The 19,703-nt window shown below is 42.5% G+C and overlaps 1 protein-coding gene across 5 annotated transcripts in view; it reads right to left on the reverse strand.

The window, feature by feature from the left end:
* Window positions 1-19,703, reverse strand: part of serpini1 (serpin peptidase inhibitor, clade I (neuroserpin), member 1) — a 58,672-nt gene that overhangs the window by 27,882 nt on the left and 11,087 nt on the right. For all 5 annotated transcript variants that reach the window (XM_085990370.1, XM_085990373.1, XM_085990371.1 and 2 more), the window contains exons 2-4: window positions 4,609-4,869; window positions 3,236-3,466; window positions 893-1,087 (exon numbers count right to left, since the gene is read on the reverse strand). In XM_085990370.1, the coding sequence (XP_085846496.1) occupies window positions 893-1,087; window positions 3,236-3,466; window positions 4,609-4,861 (679 nt within the window). In that variant the 5' untranslated portion in view covers window positions 4,862-4,869. The remainder of the gene's footprint in view (window positions 1-892; window positions 1,088-3,235; window positions 3,467-4,608; window positions 4,870-19,703) is intronic.

Below are 19,703 nucleotides of genomic sequence, written 5' to 3' on the forward strand. Positions count from 1 at the left end.
GAAGAGACAGCCTCAACATTGGAAGCTACCAGTGATGCACCAAATATAAACCACTAACTTACGACTTGCCAAATCAATGCTTGAAGCTTGGATAGTAAATGTAACAGTCATTAAGCAAAACCCAGTTAAAGCTAAGTTACTGCAATGCTTATGATTAAGTTTAGTGTTGTGCTCAGGATGATTTATATTCTGTTAAAAGATGTTAAGCATTAGTTTACTTTAATTATAATCATTACTACTGAACTCTGTGATGGTACTAATCATATTATCGCAAACATAGTTACCAGTGTTAGTAAATGCATCTTTATGTCTGACTTAGTCTTTGACGTCTCTGGAAAGCAAGTGTGCTGCTCAGTGTTACGCTGTGGTCCTGCTGTGGATTGAGTTATGTAGGACAGTTTGAAGTGAACTAATTTAAGCATCATGTATGAAACCCAGGCATAAATAAATGCTAAATCCCAAGTTGACTTTTTAATACTAATATTAGGTACATATTACTGATTTTTGATGCAATATTTCCAAACCATGGGTAGGGTGCAGGATTTAGCATTCACATTTCCTACAACTTCCACTTCATTTTTTTTGTAGGATGGAAATATTTATGTAATAAAATATTTGCAACAACTGCTATAAAATGAGAGTTTTACTATATTAGTACTTATCTGAATGGATGACTGCACTGGGACTTAGAAACAGTTATCAACAAAAAGGTCTCACTGCAATCTAGTTCATTACAGTGTTGCACTACATAACAAGGCTATATAGCTTTATAAGGCTATGGAAACAAAGGAATACTGTTCTCTATCAAATTTGAACCTCCGTTCAAATGCCAGATCAGGTGAATGGAAAGGTCAATTTTAATTAACTGTAAAAAAGCTAAACATTTGCAAACCATAGTAGAAGTCTCCTTGTTGGTACATCATAGGTATTTGTATTTCACTTTCATCATCTTTGGTAAACGGGAATGTGCGCGTATTCTCTGCTCTGAATTGAGACTTCCAGTTTCCTTTAAAGTAAATTGCATTAACGAGGACTAGACGGGTTAAGGCATTGAAGTCCTTCGGCGATGAAAGGTTTTGTATCTTGTCTGCGTAGAGAAAAGAAAATGTCGAAGTATATAATTCCACGGAGATACAATTCAAGCAGGGATATATATTACAAGCCTAAACTCACTGCACGCCAAGTAAAATTAATTATGAGCCTGTTGTGAATTTAGCTACATTTTATACAGCTATTAAACAATTTAACTTTTGCCAACTTCTAAATGTTCTGATGATGGGTCCACACTTGAAATGTTAACTTGTCTGCTTTGTCCACAGATGCCGACAGAAATCAGTAGTAGTTACTCATGTTTTCAAACTGGATATAGATATATCTCTCTCTCTATCTATCTCATGTTTTCAAACTGTATGTATATAGAGATATAGATATATATATATGTATATAGATATATATATAGATATGGATAGAGATATAGATAGAGATAGAGATATAGATAGAGAGAGAGATAGTAGATAGATAGAGATATAGATAGAGAGAGAGAGAGATATAGAGAGAGATAGAGAGAGAGAGAGAGAGATAGATAAACAGTAGCATTCCCCAGGGGTATACATACACCCTCTCTCTCGCTCGACACAGAATCAAAATTTGCAGACAATACAAATACAAGGAGCTACGAAGGACTGTAAGCAATTTCAGGAGGACATTGGTTACCGGATTGGGCAGATTAGATGTCAGCTGAACATTTTGGGAAGGAGGGGAATAATACACTAAATGGTAAAAATTTAAAAGAGCAGAGAGTCTTAGGGATTCAGATACATAAATCTTGAAATGTGGGAGGACAAGATAAAATTGAAAAAACATGGGAGATCCTACCTTTTATCATAAGGATAGAGAGTACGAAAGCCAACAGGCAATACTAAGCACGGTTGGAGTATGGTTTTTAGTTTTGGGGTGCCCTACATTAGGAAGAATTTGTATCGAGGGGGTGCAGAAGAGATTTACCAGGATGATACCAGGGTTTAGAGGCTTTATTTAGAAGAGACTGAAGAAACTGGGTGTTTTTTCATTAGAAGAGACAATGCCCCGGATTTTCCGTGGCCTATGACCGCGTGTGTGCCTCTTAAGTTCCGGGTTTACGCATGGGCTGCACATGCACGAAAACCTGGAACTTGTGATCTGTCAAGAGTCTTCTTGACAGATCCTCCACATCCCTGGGAAATGGACATTCACTGGCGGAGAGTTGGGCTATTTGCCCAACTCTTGCCCAGCGAATGCCCATGAAACTCTTATGCCTGGTAAAAGCAGGACAAGTCCTTCTTTTACTAGCGGAAGGGTGAAAATAAATTAAAACACATTAAAAAAAAAAAAAAAAATTATAACATTCAAAAACCTGTAAAATAAGTTAGTGCTATTTTTGGCCCCTTAAAAAATGTTTACATTTATTTTTCAGAAAATTCAATTTTTGTTTTAAATGGTTAATTAAATAGTATTTTAATTAATTTTAAACATGTAATGATTTTTTTTATTTCAAGGTTGTGTACATGTGTTTTTTGGGTGATTCCTATTAAGCTTATGGGGATTCTGTATGTAAATGGAATCCTTATATGCATAATGGGAATCCCCCTTTCTGATTGGTTGGGACTAGCCCACCTGATCCCAGGGGTGCTTGTGAACTGCATGCGCCCTGGGATACGTGGGCCTCTACACAGGTGCACACGTAGAGGCCCAGGAGCACGAGTCTCCATGGATCCAGGACCAGCAGGGTAGGTGCGTAGATTTATTGTAGTTCGGAGGCATCCGCCTGCGAGAAGCCTCTGACCACAAATTCAGGCCCAATGTTTGAGAAGAGATCTAATAGTGCTGTTCAAAATTATTTGGGGCTTTTGGAAGGTAAAAAAGGAAAGAAACTATTTCCACTAGTCAGGGCATAACTTTATGATCACCACCAAACGAAAGGTCGTTAGGCTACGGAATGCCTTCCCAGAAACAGTGGTGGCAGCAGAATCCATAAATCTTTGAAAAGCAAAGATGAATATTTCAAAAGAAAAATTTAAAAAGGTACGGGAAAGGCAGCAGAATGGGATTAAGTGGATAGCTCTTTGAGAGAGCCAGTGTAAGGGCGATGGGCTGAATAGACTCCTTCTGTGCTGTATAATTCTGATTCTGTGCAATGTTATATTTCAAACAAACAGCCAACTCTATGAACAGCATTTCATAAATTGACAATACTTACTATTGGTTTGATTCTGCACCCACTCATTGATATGATCAGCCACAGAAGAAGGTTGGCTGAAGTCAATACTTTCAACGCTGGCACTGAAGTATTTTTTCAGCATTTGAAGGAACTTGTCACTTAGTTGAAATCCTTCCTGTACAAACAACGAGTTGGCCATCTTCATTACATACTGCTGGCTGTCTGCTTTCATGGACTGAGAGAGGTCCCGCAACAAGCCAAATTCCTCACCTGAACAGAACAGAATTTAGCTCTTTTAAAAATATACCCCACAATAATGCTCTACAATGATAGAACAGCTCATGTTTTGAGAGGACTTCAGCCTTTACATACAAGTAGGAATTTACATCATGGTGGTGGGGGAGGGAAGGAGAAATCACCCAGGGACAGGCTCAAATAACTTTTCCAAAAACACCAGTTTAGTTTTTAATCTGAGGTAGCACTGAAACCTCTAGTCTAACAAGAGCAATGTAGTACAAAAAACCAAGAGTACCAAACCCAAAGAATTGAGGAGTAAGCTGCAAGCAAGTTGTGTGAGAAGCGGCCATCATTCCAAGAATAATGAAAATTAAACATGGCATGTAGTAATCCAACCTACCTCATTCATTCAACCTTGTACAAATGGCATCATACCAAAGTACTATAAGAACATAAGAATTAGGAGCAGGAATAGGCCATATGGCCCCCTCGAGCCTGCTCCACCATTCAATAAGATCATGGCTGACCTCAACTCCACTTTCCCACCCGATCCCCATATCCCTTGATTTCCCCATGAGTCCAAAAATCTATCAATCTCAGCCTTGAATATACAAAACGATTCAGCATCCACAGTCTTTTGGGGTAGAGAATTCCAAACATTCACAACCCTCTGAGTGAAGAAATTCCTCCTCATCTCAGCCTTAAATGGCTGACCCCTTATCCTGAGACTATGCCCCCTAGTTATAGACTCTCCAACCAGGGGAAACAACCTATAGAAATTGTCAATACAACACAATGTATCTACACAAGCAGCCCTTATCAGAGCCATGTAGCAGGTTCCTATAATAATTGCATTAGCTGTAACTAAGATCTTTTAAGTTTACAATGATTTGCCTTCTCTGGAAGGCAAAGTTCTTGGACAATAAAGTTCTCATCAGCCAGTCATCCAAATGAAGTTCAAGATGCAGGTGCTACATCCGAAGGGATACTTTCCAAAAACAGGCACTGGGTGCTTCAAGACTACTAATTCAAGGTGAACTAATGCTGATTGATGGGCATTTTTAAGCTATTAACTTCACCAACTAGAAACATGCATGTATAGTCCACATTTAATTAAATATATATTACAGATTCACTAAACAAAAACAATTTTACGTAACAAGTACAGTATTTACCTTTTTGCATGTAGTTGTAGCCCATAACGTGTTGAATTTGCTCAAGAGTTGTACCACCAGCACCAAGCTCAACCATTCCTAAAGCATTAGCGATACTGAAGGGGGAGTAAAAAATATTTTCATCTTTCTCTATTGACCGCAAATGGTGGTAAACCTTCACAGAAAAGTCAGCAGTGATGTCATCCTGGATGTCTGCATCTGTGAAATGTGTAGCAGTAATCAACAGGATCAGGAATCCCAGCAACGGTGTCATTTTTCAGCCTATGGGAAGGGGAATTGCAAATTAGTACTGCAAGATACTTACGGAAAACATTACAACTACAATAATTTAAAGAAGAAATGTAACATGGCCTATATAGTTTAAATATTAAGAATACAATAAATGTAATATTTCAAAACAATCTTCCTTACAGGGACCCCTGCAATTCTTTTCTATTCCCCTCACGAGGAAGTACTGGGGAATGGCAGAAAGAAAAGAGAACGTGCATTTAAAGTGTCTTATCACTCGTAAATATTCCAAAGCGCTTCACATGCAATAAGTTAGTCTGAAGTGTTGTTATGGAGATACCAAAAATGAGGGAGCAACTTTGCAGGGGATATCTGACAGAGTTTGATTGGATACTTGCAGGCCTTCCACCTCCTCTAACCATGTTGGAAACTTATGGTCTAACTTAAAACTTTAATATCTTCTTTGTATTATTTGTTTCCAGCTACAACTGTCTACCATCTTGAAAATCTCTGCAGTATGGATGAAGTATTCAATTCATAGGGCTGTTTGTGTCCAATAGCATTACTAATACTCATCTTCTTGAGTGTGTTCTGGCCCTACTCAGCTGTTTTCTCTCTCCTCTTCCCCCCTCCACTTACACACAGATGCTAAATCTTCAAGTTAAACATCTTGTCCATCAATAATTTAATATATTACTATCAAACAAATTATTAATTTCAGTTGCCTTCTACAGCTTCATGGCATCAGGGTACAGTGTTACAATGCTACCCATCCCTCCAAACACAGAATTCTAACTCTTTGGCCTGGTTTACTAATCCCTCCCTAGCTTCACCTTACTCTACCGTTGAAAACTCCTCCAGCTTGATCTCCCAGTCTGTTCTCTTTGATCTCCTGACTCAGACCTGCTGCGTATCCCATTCCATCATCAGTGCAGAGCTTTCAGCCAGCTTGACTCTATTCTCCGGAATTTTCCCCTAAACCTTGCCACTTCTTTCCCCACCTTTAAAAGCCTCCTTAAAACCATACCTTTGGCCATCTCGCCTGTCTCTTACTACCTGCCATCTGTTTCTCCTCCCTCAGGAGTAGGTTGCTGTATAAATGCAAGTTGCTGTTTCTGTTGTGTATGTACCTTTAAGGGAATAACTGGTCTCAGACTGCAGTAACCACCCCTGTATAAAAGGCCCTAGCAGGCTTCTGTAGTTTCAGTTTCCAGGTTGTCTCCATTCAGTAAAGACTTGTTATAATCAACTCCTGCAGTCCGTGTCTCAATTATACACGGACATAATACTGGCAACGAGTAAGAAACGAACTTACCTGCAATTCGGCAGCACCTCAGACGACGTTATTGAAGGTCGAAGCCAGAAGAAAGAAAAAAAAAATAATCCAAAGAAACTCGAGAAACGGGCGTCGACCGTGAGCAACCGCCCTCCAAATCATCGAATTGAAAAGTGCTGGAGAGACTGTCGAGAGCCAGGCTTTGTTCTGCAGTCTGTGGTTTCCCAGCTAATCGGGCTGGTGGCAGGTAGTGCACTGATCCTTCCTGGGCTGCGGCGGGCTAGAGCTCGATCGGGTGGCTCTGCAACGGGGCCGGGCAGCGAGTCGGGAAGCAGAGAGAGAGAGAGAGAGGGTGGAGCACACAGGGCGCGGCCGGTGCTTCGAAGCCGGGCAGCGTTCGGACCTAAGAAGAGGGAGGGAAGTGTCCCAGAGGGTCCGCGCCACGATGGGAACGGTTCTTCAATTAACGGAGCAAATATTGAAGCGCGATAGAAAATTAAAATACCTTTTTAAGAGAGCGGCGTTGGCAGCAGCGATCGGGGAGGCGCGAAGACCATAGGGCGTCGCCATTACAGGATAGTAAAATAAATATAAATCGCGCAGCAGCAGCGGAGCGCGGGAGGCGCCATCTTAACTCGGCGGGGAAGAAGGAAAAGCACGGGAGGTGCCATTTTGATCCATCAGGGATGAAGGCAAAGCGCGGGAGGCGCCATCTTAGATTTTCAAGATGCCAAAAACTGGCGATATCACTGCCTTCGATAATGCAATAGAAGACTGGACCACGTATGTGGAAAGAGTCGAGGTATATTGCGAGGCAAACGAAATAGCCGATGAGAAAAAGGCATCGGTATTGCTAAATTTAATGGCGCAAGAACGTACGGCCTATTGCGGGACCTGATTACTCCAGCCAAACCGAAGGCGAAGAGTTTTAACGAAATTGTTGTTATCCTACAGGAACACCTAAATCCTACACCGCTGCTGATAGCAGAAAGATTTAAATTCCACAGGAGAAACCAGCATAAAAATGAGAGCAATGCTGATTACCTTACGGAACTACGCAAGCTATCAAAGCACTGCCAGTTCGGAGCAGGACTGGCAGATACCTTACGGGACAAATTTGTCTGTGGACTCCTGAGTGAAGGAACCCGGAAGAGGTTACTCTCAGAGAAAGAGCTGACGCTAGATAAGGCTTTCAGCGTGGCAGTATCGTACGAAGCAGCAGCAAGGGGAGCTGCGGAAATACAACAAAAGCCACAGGAATACGGCACCCACGAAATGACATGGGGATTTGCAAAATGTTATCGCTGCGGCAGAACAAACCATGACCAGAAGGACTGCTGGTCCAAGGACAAAATATGCAGGCAATGCGGAAAGATGGGACACATTGCACGAGTTTGCAGGTCTGGGAAGAAGACCAACGACAGCAAAAAGGCTACTAAGGAACCGTACAGGAAAGTACAAAAGATGACGGACAGTAGTTCCGAAGACCAGATGAGCGATAGTGAATCCGGGAACAAGAGACTAAGCTGTCTCAAACTTCACAACGTAATCGCAAAAGAGGATCACCGAACCATTTGGGTCACCCTCACGATAGCAGGGTCCCAAGTCAAAATGGAATTGGATACAGGATCAGCTCTAACCGTCATGAATCGACGAGACTACGAGCGGCTATTCTCATACATACCCTTGAGAGAGAGACATCCATTGTCTTGAGGACGTATACGGGGCAAAAAGTATACCCCAGAGGGAAAATAAGGGTGCCTGTCGAATACAACGGCAAGAAAATATGGAAATTGTATCTCTACATTCTGCAAGATGGTGGACCACCGTTATTGGGACGTGAATGGATCAGAAAGATAAGTTTAGACTGGCACTCCATTCAGGCACTGACGGTGGCTGGTAAAAAGGATGACGATGTCACTCCTGGACGATTGTCAACAATCTTAGCTGACGCCAAAGAGGTATTTCAACAAGAACTGGGCACTCTTAGAGGCGTAACCGCCTTGATAAAAATAGAGGAGAATACAATTCCCAAGTTTTTCAAAGCAAGACCGGTACCATATGCAATTCGCCCAGCCGTCGAGGCAGAGCTGGAGAATGCAGGCGTGTTATCTAAGGTAGACTGGAGCGAGTGGGCGACACCCATCGTTCCTGTCATGAAGAAAACGTTAAACAATAAGTCTGAGGAGCCAAGGAAGGTTTGCATCTGTGGGGATTTTAAGGTGACGGTGAACCCAGTCCTTCACACAGTACAATATCCTCTTCCAAGGATAGAAGATATCTTCGCCTCACTATCTGGAGGGAAGCGTTTTACAAAAATTGACCTAGCACAAGCATATTTACAGATGGAGGTTGAGGAATCCTCTAGGAAGTATCTCACGATGAACACTCACAAAGGTCTTTACCAGTATAATCGACTGGTATTCGGAGTAGCATCAGCTCCGGCGATATGGCAAAGAGCGATGGAACAAGTCCTGCAAGGGATTCCGGGGACTCGGTGTTACTTGGACGACATCCTTGTAACAGGTGATGACGACAGTGAACACCTTGCCAACCTAGAGCAGGTGCTCACTAGACTACGTGAACATGGGCTACGAGCCAATCGCCCCAAGTGCGAGTTTTTTAAGAAACAGATATCGTATTGTGGTCACGTGATTGATGAAGAGGGGTTGCATAAGTCCCCTGACAAAATTGAAGCGGTAGTTAAGGCTCCAGCGCCTGAAAATGTGTCGCAACTGAGGTCATTCCTCGGATTGGTGAATTACTACCATAAAAGTTTTTGCCAAATTTGTCCACAATTCTGCATCCACTGAACGCCCTACTACGAACGGGAGTAGCATGGAAATGGAGCGATGAATGTAAGCGGGCCTTTCAGAAGAGTAAGGACCTAATCACTTCAAGAGAAGTATTGGCTCACTACAACCCATCACTACCGATAAGATTGGCATGTGATGCGTCTCCCTACGGCATTGGGGCGGTACGGTCACATAAATTCCTTGATGGTTCAGAGAGGCCGATAGCTTTTGTGTCACGCTCGTTAACTTCAGCCGAGCGTAACTACGCCCAGATTGACAGAGAGGCCCTCAGTTTGGTGTGGGGGGTGAAGAAGTTCAATCGCTACCTGCACGGTCAGAAATTTACTCTACTAACTGATCATCAACCTCTCGTCTCCATTTTCAACCCTCAGAAGGGCGTACCGATAATGACGGCACAACTGCTACAGAGGTGGTCCCTGTTCCTAGGGGCACACCAATATGACATTGAGTACAAAGGAACTAAACAGCATGGGAATGCTGATGGATTGTCACGCCTACCGTTGCTGACGGTGGAAGAGGAACTGGCAGTGGATCCAGTGGAGTTATTCCACTCGACTATAGTCGAATGTCTCCCTGTGACGAATGCAAACATAGAAAAGGAAACACGAAATGACCCGACACTCTCCTGGGTCTATGATTTAACGGTGAAGGGATGGCCAGCACATGGCGAACCACTGCTGCCAGCATTCTCGCCGAGAAGAGAACAGCTGTCAGTGTGCAGAGGAACCTTGATGTGTGGATCCAGAGTAGTAATTCCACCCAAATTGAAGGATAGAGTGCTCAATGAGCTTCATGAGGGTCATCTGGGAGGGGTAAAAATGAAGAACTTAGCCAGAGCGTTTGTGTGGTGGCCGGGAATCGATAGAGAAATCGAAGAGATGACCAAGAGCTGTACTGGATGCCACAAGCCCCTCTACATCCATGGGAGTGGCCCTCATCTCCATGACAAAGGGTGCACATTGATTTTGCTGGTCCCTTTATGGACTCGGTGTTTTTAATTGCGGTGGATGCACATTCAAAGTGGCCAGAGGTAATAAAAATGTCCTCAACCACCACAGAAAAAACTATCACAGTCTTACGAACCATATTCGCCAGGAATGGGCTGCCTGAACAGATTTGCTCTGACAATGGACCACAGTTTGTGTCTGAAGAGTTCCGGAGGTTCTTAAAGAACAATGGTGTTAAGCATTACACATCCGCCCCATATCATCCAGCCACCAATGGATTGGCCGAGAGGTTTGTTCAAACTTTCAAGAAGGCTATCAAGGCAATGTGTAATGAAGATATACCCCTACAACACAAGATGGATAACTTGTTTGCCTACCGGAATGCGACACATGCGGTTACCAATCAAACTCCAGCCATGATGTTCTTCAATCGAAGACTACGATGCCGCTTGGATTTGGTTAAGCCAAACGTCAGGAGAGATGTGGAGAACAGGCAGTTTCAGAATATGAATGAAAGGCCGACCAGGAGTTTTAAGATAGGTCAACCAGTTTTGGCCCGGGACTACCGCACAGAGAAATGGCAGCCAGGCACAATCTGTACACGGCAAGGACCTCTAATGTATACCGTGGACGTTGGAGAGAGCATTTTAAGACACCATGCTGACCAGATTCTAGTCACTGGAAAACGTCAACTCCATACCACGATCTGATACACCTGGCGATGAAACCGAAGTACCAATTGCATCTACCGCAGAATCGGTGATATTGGAAGCAGACGAACCAAACAACGACATTGATCCCCACTCAACCTTGCCAGAAGAACCTAATATCCCAAAGAGGCGTTATCCAGACAGAATCAGGAAGCCTCCTCAAAGACTGAACTTATAATTGCTTAACTTCAACCAATGTATCTAGCAACCGTAATTGTAATTAGTTATTATTTAGTTGTTAAATGAATGTTATGTACTGTTTATCTAAAAGGGGAGGAATTGTTGTGTATGTACCTTTAAGGGAATAACTGGTCTCAGACTGCAGTACCGGCAGTGACCACCCCTGTATAAAAGGCCCTAGCAGGCTTCTGTAGTTTCAGTTTCCAGGTTGTCTCCATTCAGTAAAGACTTGTTATAATCAACTCCTGCAGTCCGTGTCTCAATTATACACGGACATAATAGTTTCAACACAATATATGGAGACTAAAAATTTGAAATCAATGCTGTATGGATTCATTAAATTTTCTTGTTTTATTTATCACTTAACTAACACAACTAAAAACAGATTATCTGGTTATTTATCACATTGCTGTTTCTGGAGCTTTATGATGTGCAAGTTGGCTGCCACGTTTGCTTACACTACAACAGTATGTCAAAAGTACTTCATCGGCTGTGGTGCATTTCCCCTACTCCATCATTTCTTTCTAATTATTGCTTTCATTAATCCTACAGTGTCAGTTTGGTGGATGAATGTGAGCTGTCTCCAGTTCAAGTCACATTAGAATTAATGCGAGCTATATATATCCTTGCTTTCCTGCGCAAGACATCATTGCCAACTCATTTCACAAGCTAATTGCGGTTACATTGGTTAGTAACACTCAGCTAGACTTCAGAAGACACATAAATGGGGCAATTTAGTTCCAGGGCCAAATAAAGCCAATAATAATTTTTAGCTCCTCGTCAGTAATGTGGATCATTAAACATTATTTACAGATAGTCCAAATTCTTCAGGCAGACTGGTTTACACAGCACTAAAACAACAATTATAGCTTCACACAAGATTTGCATTCATTAGATGTGCATTCTTGGCTCATTAAAAGGAGGTATACTATTGCTACACACACAGGTAACAAATTCACAAAAGGTTATTTGGGTATTAAGACAAAATAACATAAATACAAGGCAAGTGTCAGAAGTGTGCCTGGAGGAGAAGAGTAGAATTTAACTCAGTGTCCAATCACACATTCAAGCCTCAATTTTTCCAGCATTTATACTCAAAGCACACACTAGGTATACTGATGCTATAAGTTTCAGAAGAAACCAAAGCCCCCATTATAATTTACCTTCCAGTACAAATCTTCTACCACAAGAAATTACAATGGTTGGTACAGGCTAGTTTTGGTTTGGTAAATGGCAGTTATAGTACGGATCAAGACATGCACTGGATTCTATGTTGCATCCACAAAGCCAAAGTCACACAGGAATGGTTATACGCTAACAAAGATATTAGTGTTGTCGGCACTGATTAAGTTGAGACTACGTATCAAGGTGGTCATTTATCAGAGCGATCTCTAGTATTGGTTTCAGTGCATTAACTCAGAATTAAACCTACACGTTAGTGTTCTGGGATACCTGTAACAGTGGAAAAGTACTGCTGCATGTTCTAATCTACAGCAATTTTATTTTATATTTCAGAAACTGGTGTCTAAAGATCTGTGGCAAAATGTGAAACCAGGGAAGGGCAGCTTCCTGAACAGCATTATCGTGTAGCTAATTTATTACTTGTTAATGAAATTGGTCCATCCGCAAAACTTGTGGAAAATCAGCCTCCCTTGCACCTTTTATAAATACTTCTCCTCAGATCAGATATCTTTCATTATGATGGCTGTTCCATGATCTTTAAATCATGATTGAGCCAATTGCTTACATTAGCCCCCACCCGAAAACGGTTGTGGCAAATCTATTCTTATTTATTTATGGAACAGCATCCACAAACTGCAGCAGACTTAGTAACGCGATGAGGCTGCAACAATTATATATTTTTGTAAAGGTTAAAAGCAAACTGCATGGTAATGCCATGATTCCAGATATTTAAAAGATATCGTGACAGTAATTGTGGAACTACATTTTTGCAAAGCACTTCAATGCAGCACCTCCAGATAATTACACAGATCAGGATGAATCATGAATCTGATTGCTGTGGAAAGCTGCCGTAGTAAATCAAGATGTCTTCCTCATAAGGAAAAAAAGCTATTATAGGTCTATAGCTTAAAGCCATGAGAGAGAGCCTGGAACCTGTTAAACACTTTCTAGAGTCTAATTAAGGTAATCCTGTATGGTAGATCGGGGGGGGGGGGGGGCCGCGGGGGGGACAGACAACTAAATCAGCTCTAACCAGACTTATGTATTTATTCTTATTGTGTTTACTTTGCATGTTTGTTGGTATTTCAAATCTTAACAGTTTGAAAAACTAAATTTTACTTATTATTGTTGTGAAGCAGCCAATTTTTTTATTATTATTAGAGAAATAGCATTTTGGAGGGGATTATGATCACTACTGGATCAGGGGGGTGGGGGTGGTAATTAATTCAGTGAGGTGTGATAACAAGACCCACAGAGCCAGAAACAAACATACATCAAACCTAAATGACGCCACGACATTATCCTCTTGCATTTGGGGGACATTTATGACTTTACACTTCCAATAGGCAAGGCTTTTGCTGACAGCACAAAGTCGGAAAATGTAATCGTCTGTGCCCAGTGTTTACATTGCTCAGAGGATACAATTAAAACCAACAGATCACCCAAATTCCATGTCAAAGTATGATTGCTTGAATTAAATGCCATAGTTATACTAATTGGCCAAGAAAGGTTATGTTTGAGATCAATGGCTGATGCAGCTCAATCCATTTCGGCTTAAATGCAACCAGATTATGCATCTAAATATTGAGTTCTCCCCGAAGGGTTAGAGATAGAGGGGCTAAACTGGAGAGCCCCCGAAAACGGGTGCAGGGATCGCGATGCACAATTAACCCATGCCTGTTCAATGTGATGCAGGCAGCACATCGACTTAATAAGTGATTAAAAAGGTAACAGTTTATATACACAAGGCCAAAGACAATGAATGATTAAAACATTTCATTCTCTACTCTGTACCCAAGATAAGTGAAGAAATGATTTTTTTGATATTGGCATAAATATGCAAGTGTTGAATATCTAGCCAATTGGAATATAATTCAAGGTCCTGCACCAAACAGTAACAGTGAAGAATTGATGGCAACAACACACGTAGTGGATGGGTGGCAAAAGACGACAACCAATAACCCAAAATGGGTTCAGAAAAATCAGCAAACCTTTCGAACTTCATCAATAGCAAAATACTGCGGATGCTGGAAATCTGAAATAACAACAGAAAATGCTGGAAACACTCAGCAGGTCAGGCAGCATCCGTGGAGAGAGAAACAGAGTTAACGTTTCAGGTCTGTGACCCTTCAACTCAGTTTCTCTCGCCACGGATGCTGCCTGACCTGCTGAGTGTTTCCAGCATTTTCTGTTGTTCTTTCGAACTTCATTGTGTTTTATGCCATCTGAACCACTTGATTGGATCACTGCCTTTGGATTACTGTGTTGAGATTCACTCCCATTCAATATCCTATACAAAATGAATATACTACCAGTCTGGTATTTTGTCAGCAGTGCAATGTCAACTGAAACTGAATGAATGTCACTTTCAATTAATTCTACACTTACCTTCAACTGCTGAGAATGCATGTACTTAAAGAAAAAAGGGGCTAGACCAGGAAGGTTATTGTGGAATAACTTGTGCTGCCTGATTAACAGCAGCAAGACTTGTTTTAACAGATAAAACTGCAAATCTATGGCCTGGAGTGCATTTATGCGAGTCTAGGTGAGGTAGAGGAGTACAAATACACAAATCACTAAAAGGTGCAGGTTAGCAAGGCCATTAAAAAGCACACCAAGCACAAGGGTTTATTTCTAGAGGTATAGAAATGAAAAGTAGGGAGGTTACGCTAAACCTGTATCGAACCTTGGTTAGACCACACAGAGTACTGCATGCAGTTCTGGTCGCCATATTATAAAAAGGATATAGAGAGGCACTGGAGAGGGTGCAGAGAAGATTTACAATGATGATACCAGAAATGCGAGGGTATACATGTCAGGAATGAGTGAACAGGCTGGGTCTCTTTTCTCTTGAAAAGAAGGCAGCTGAGGGGTGACCTAATAGAGGTCTTTAAAATTATGAAAGGTTCTGATACAGTGGATAGAGAATGTTTCCACTTGTGGGGAAGAGCATAACTGGAGACCATCAATAGAAACATAGAAGATAGGAGCAGGAGTAGGCCATTCGGCCCCTCGAGCCTGCTCTGCCATTCAATGCGATCATGGCTGATCATCCAAATTCAGTACCCGGTCCCGGCTTTCTCCCCATACCCCTTGATCCCTTTAGCCTTAAGAAATATATCCAACTCCTTCTTGAATATATTTAATGTATTGGCCTCTACTGCCTTCGGTGGTAGAGAGTTCCACAGGTTCACCACTCTCTGGGTGAAGAAATTCCTCCTCATTTCGGTCCTAAATGGCCTACCCCTTATCCTTAGACTGTGACCCCTGGTTCTGGACACCCCGACCATCGGGAACATCCTTCCTGCATCTAGTCTGTCCAGTCCTGTCAGAATTTTATAAGTTTCAATGAGATCCCCTCTCATTCTTCTAAACTCCAGTGAGTACAAGCCCAATCGTCCCAATCTCTCCTCATACGTCATTCCTGCCATCCCAGGTATCAGCCTGGTGAATCTTCGCTGAACTCCTTCCATGGCAAGAACATCCTTCCTCAGATAAGGCGACCAAAGCTGCACACAATACTCAAGATGTGGTCTCACCAAGGCCTTGTGCAACTGCAGCAAGACATCCTTGTTCCTGTACTCAAACCCTCTCGCTACGAAGGCCAACATACCATTTGCCTTCTTAACTGCCTGCTGCACCTGCATGCTTACCTTCAGCGACTGGTGCACAAGGACACCCAGGTCTCATTGCACTTCCCCTTCTCCCAATCTATTGCCATTCAGATAATAATCTGCCTTCCTGTTTTTGCCACCAAAGTGAATAACCTCACATTTATCCACGTTATATTGCATCTGCCATGCTTTTGCCCAATCACCCAACCTGTGCAAATCATCCTGTAGTTTCTCGGCATCCTCCTCACAGCACACACGCCCACCCAGCTTTGTCTCTTCTGCAAATCTGGAGATATTACATCTAGTTCCCTTGTCTAGATCATTAATGTATATTGTGAATAGCTGGGGTCCAAGGACCGATCCCTGCGGTACCCCACTAGTCACTGCCTGCCACTCGGAAAAAGACCCGTTTATTCCAACTCTTTGCTTTCTGTCTGCCAACCAGTTCTCTATCCAAGTCAATACCTTGCCCCCAATCCCATGTGCCTTAACTTTACACGCTAATCTCTTAATATAAGATAGTCACCAAGAAATCCAATAGGGAATTCAGAAGAAACTTCTTTACCCAGAGAGTGGCGAGAATGTTGAACTCGCTACCACAGGGAGTGGTTGAAGCGAATAGTATCGATGCATTTAAGGGGAGGCTAGACAAGCATATGAGGGAGAAGGGAATAGAGGGTTACGCTGATAGATTTAGATGAGGAAAGACCGGAGGAGGCTCAAGTGGAGCATAAATGCCAGCATGGACTGGTTGGGCCGAATGGCCTGTTTGTGTGTCATATATCCTATGTAATCCTATGCAGATAGTACGCAGAAATTTACTCCGATTTCTGCGGCGACTTTGCAGGCAGGAATTTATGGCCACATTTCTTGGAGTTAATTTGCTTATGCCAGAATGTAAAAACTGGCCTAAAAGGACAAATGCAGCACCAATAGGAGTAATAGTGCATAGGCTGCTGTCTTCTGCATTGGTGCATCATTCAAAGCCTCTTGCCTCTGCTCTTCCATTATTGTACAGAACAGGGGTATGGTCATCGAGACGGCCACTCCAACTGCTTAGTGCTTCTGAACATGGGGTGGGGGATGGAGGTGCAAACATTTCCAGATGCACTGAGACGGATAGCCCTTTTGATTTTTCTCCTCTTGAGACTTAACCAAAGATAAATTCTGAAGAAAATAAGTATCAACCTCCAGAAATCACAGTTATGCCGATATCAGGTGACTTCATGCCGTGCTGCCCCTGAATTTTAGATCTACACCAGCACATTATTCATGTAAATCCATTAACTGGTCTGATCTTTTGCATGGGAGCGATGCTATATAAGTGGCAGGGGGTTTTGTCGAACATTTCTCCAAAGCGACGTAAACGATTGACAAAATTCATGCATAGCAATGGTCCAGAGTTTAATGTAGCTGGTGAACGAACAGAGCCCGTCGTTCATTAACTTGCCCATGCCCATTTAATGTCTATGATCATTGCACTGGAAATTGCTGTAGTTTGGAGATCTAAACGGCGCGGTGCCCTCTACAAGGCATCTGGAACCTGGGTGAACAGGGTAAGTAACTATGTGTCTCCTTAATCAAACAGATTGAAGTATTGGTAATGAACAGCGCAGTCTGAACCAGGAAGTGTAAGTTAGAACAGTGAATTCAAAGTCAAATCAGGTACAAAAGGCGAAATAAGGAGGGAAAGAATTGAAAGAGACAGATAGGAAAAGTGATAGTCAAGGAAAAAGTTTAAAAAAAAGTTTTTTTTTTTTTTTTAAAGTCTCCAACAATTAAAATCTGAAGACTCCACAAAAATTAATTTTCAGTGCCAGAGAGGTTGCTTGGCGGTAATTAATACTTATCATGCTGTTAAAAAGGGTACTTCGACTGAAATGGATAAGCCCTAACTTTCTGTGGCAAGTTTAGTCCACATCTACCACTCATGTGTAACTTCACACTGTTCAATACAGTGGGGAGCCAGATAGGTGAGATGCCGTTTATGCGCAGCTTATGGCGGAGCGGCGCATCTCAGACAGCAACTTCCGGATTTTCACGTTTATCTGCGTATTGCAGTTGCTGTCCCATTTGCATATAAATAACGGTGAGCGCCGTTAGCCTCACTGTTATTTTTACAGTGAATTCTGGCCCAATACTTTAACGTAAAAGGGACATAAATCAGTTACACACCAATTTCCTCAGAAAACAACAGCTCAAAGCCACTCTTTATGCTGTAGTTACTCCAAAAACTTTTCAGGAAATTCTGGGTCTATAAATCTCTACCATTATTAGAAAGTCAGTTGCACGTCTAAAATTCATCTCGTCAAACTGCCCTTCCCTGCTGACCTTTTCAATATGATGGAAAAGGGTGCGGTGGTGGGATCTGCTGTGATCACGAGTGTGTTGATATTTTTCCACAGGTAACTACAAAATTACCTTTATTGTACTCAACAGAAAGCAAACATTTTAAACTTATTTTTAGTCTAATGCAACCCAGAATAGAAGGTGTTTGCTACAATTGTTACCCGTTTGCCCTACCGTGTCCACCCTCACCCTCCATGGACTTCTTGGTCACCAAGGTCGAGACCATCCGTTCGGCTGGTTCTACTCTATGCCCCCCTTCCCCTTGCCCACCAAGCCAAACGGCCTTTAAGGAACTCCCCTGTCCGAGCCCTGAAACTGTGTTGTTTTCTAATATCTCTCCCATCAAGTTCGTCTCTGGGTTCATCTTGCCCATGAGACCCGCCTCCTTCTCCTTTGACTTCTTTCCCACTAAACTGCTGAGCAACCAGCTTCCTTTCTGGGCCCCCATGCTAGCTGACATTGCAAATTCCATCAATGAAACCAGTGCCTCTTTTGACCAGTTATAAAAGAACAGCTAAACAATATTTAATCTGGAAATATTTGAAACAATTCAAGCAACTTGTTTCTCCTATAATCTCTTAAGCAAACAGGCAAAACAAACAGAGCAAAAATTCAAGGTCTGGAAGGGCTAGATGTCATTATAGTCTTTACGATAAGCAGTCCAAAAACTAGTTATTTCATGAATAGTTCCATATAATGCCACTATTTGAAATTATACCTACAGAACTATTAGCTAACAGAAATAATTGTACATCAGCACATCAGAAAATAAACATATTCTTGCTCTACCTTATGCACTTAGTGGAGACAGCTTACAAAAAGCAGGTGCGAGCAACTTTGAGTGTACCCTCGCCACCAATTCATTCCTCCTCCCTGGCCGTCGTCTCTGGCTGAACCAGACTATTCACAATCACAGCATCCCATTTGGCCCAGAGTTGAGCTTCTGACTCCCTATCCTCTCCATCACAAAAAGACTACCTACTTCCACATCTAACACCACCCACTTCTGCCCCTATCTCAGCTCATCTGTCACTGAAACACTCTTCCATCCCTATATTACCTCCATTCTCTCCTGGGTGGGCTTCCATTCGTCGCCAGCTGCCAGTATCCTTTTCTGCACCATTCCCTCTCCTCCGAGTCTCCCCTGTCCTTGCTGACCTAGTGGCTCGCAGTGCCTCAAAACTTAAAATTCTCATACTTGTGTTCAAGTCCCTTCATTGCTTTTCCCTCCTCATCTCGAACCTCCTCCAGCCCGACAACCAACAACCTCTCCCCACCACCCCCAGCTGCACAGCTGCGATTGGGAGGTCCCGCGCAGGCCACTCACCAGCTGCAACGCTGGAAAAGATATAGCGCATGCGCGGCCGCACAGCAAATTTAAAGGGACCATGCAACGAAAACAAAAGTTAGAGGAACACTGCCTGCAACTCCCCCTGAAACTCTCCGTTCCTCTGACCCTGGCCTCTTGTGCGTCCTCCTTCCTTTGCCCTACCATTGGTAGCTGTGCCTTCACCCATCTAGGCCCCACCTGTCTGGAATTCCTTGCTTAAACCCCTCTGCCTCTCCAACTCGCTCTCTTCCTTCAAGACCCTCTTTAAAACCCACATCTTTGACTAAGCTTTTGGTCACCCCTCCTATCATCTCCAATTTTTGTCTGATTACATTTCTGTGAAGCACCTTGGGACATTTTTCTACTTTAAAGGCACAATATAAATGCAAGCTGTTGTTGTTTTGGTCACTAAAATTATCACTTGTTTGCTATTAAGTATACTGGTTCTTGTATCGGGCATGCC

The sequence above is a fragment of the Somniosus microcephalus genome, chromosome 6, assembly GCF_052327205.1.
Source record: "Somniosus microcephalus isolate GS21.2 chromosome 6, FLI_Smic_1.0, whole genome shotgun sequence".
Lineage (NCBI taxonomy): Eukaryota > Metazoa > Chordata > Chondrichthyes > Squaliformes > Somniosidae > Somniosus > Somniosus microcephalus.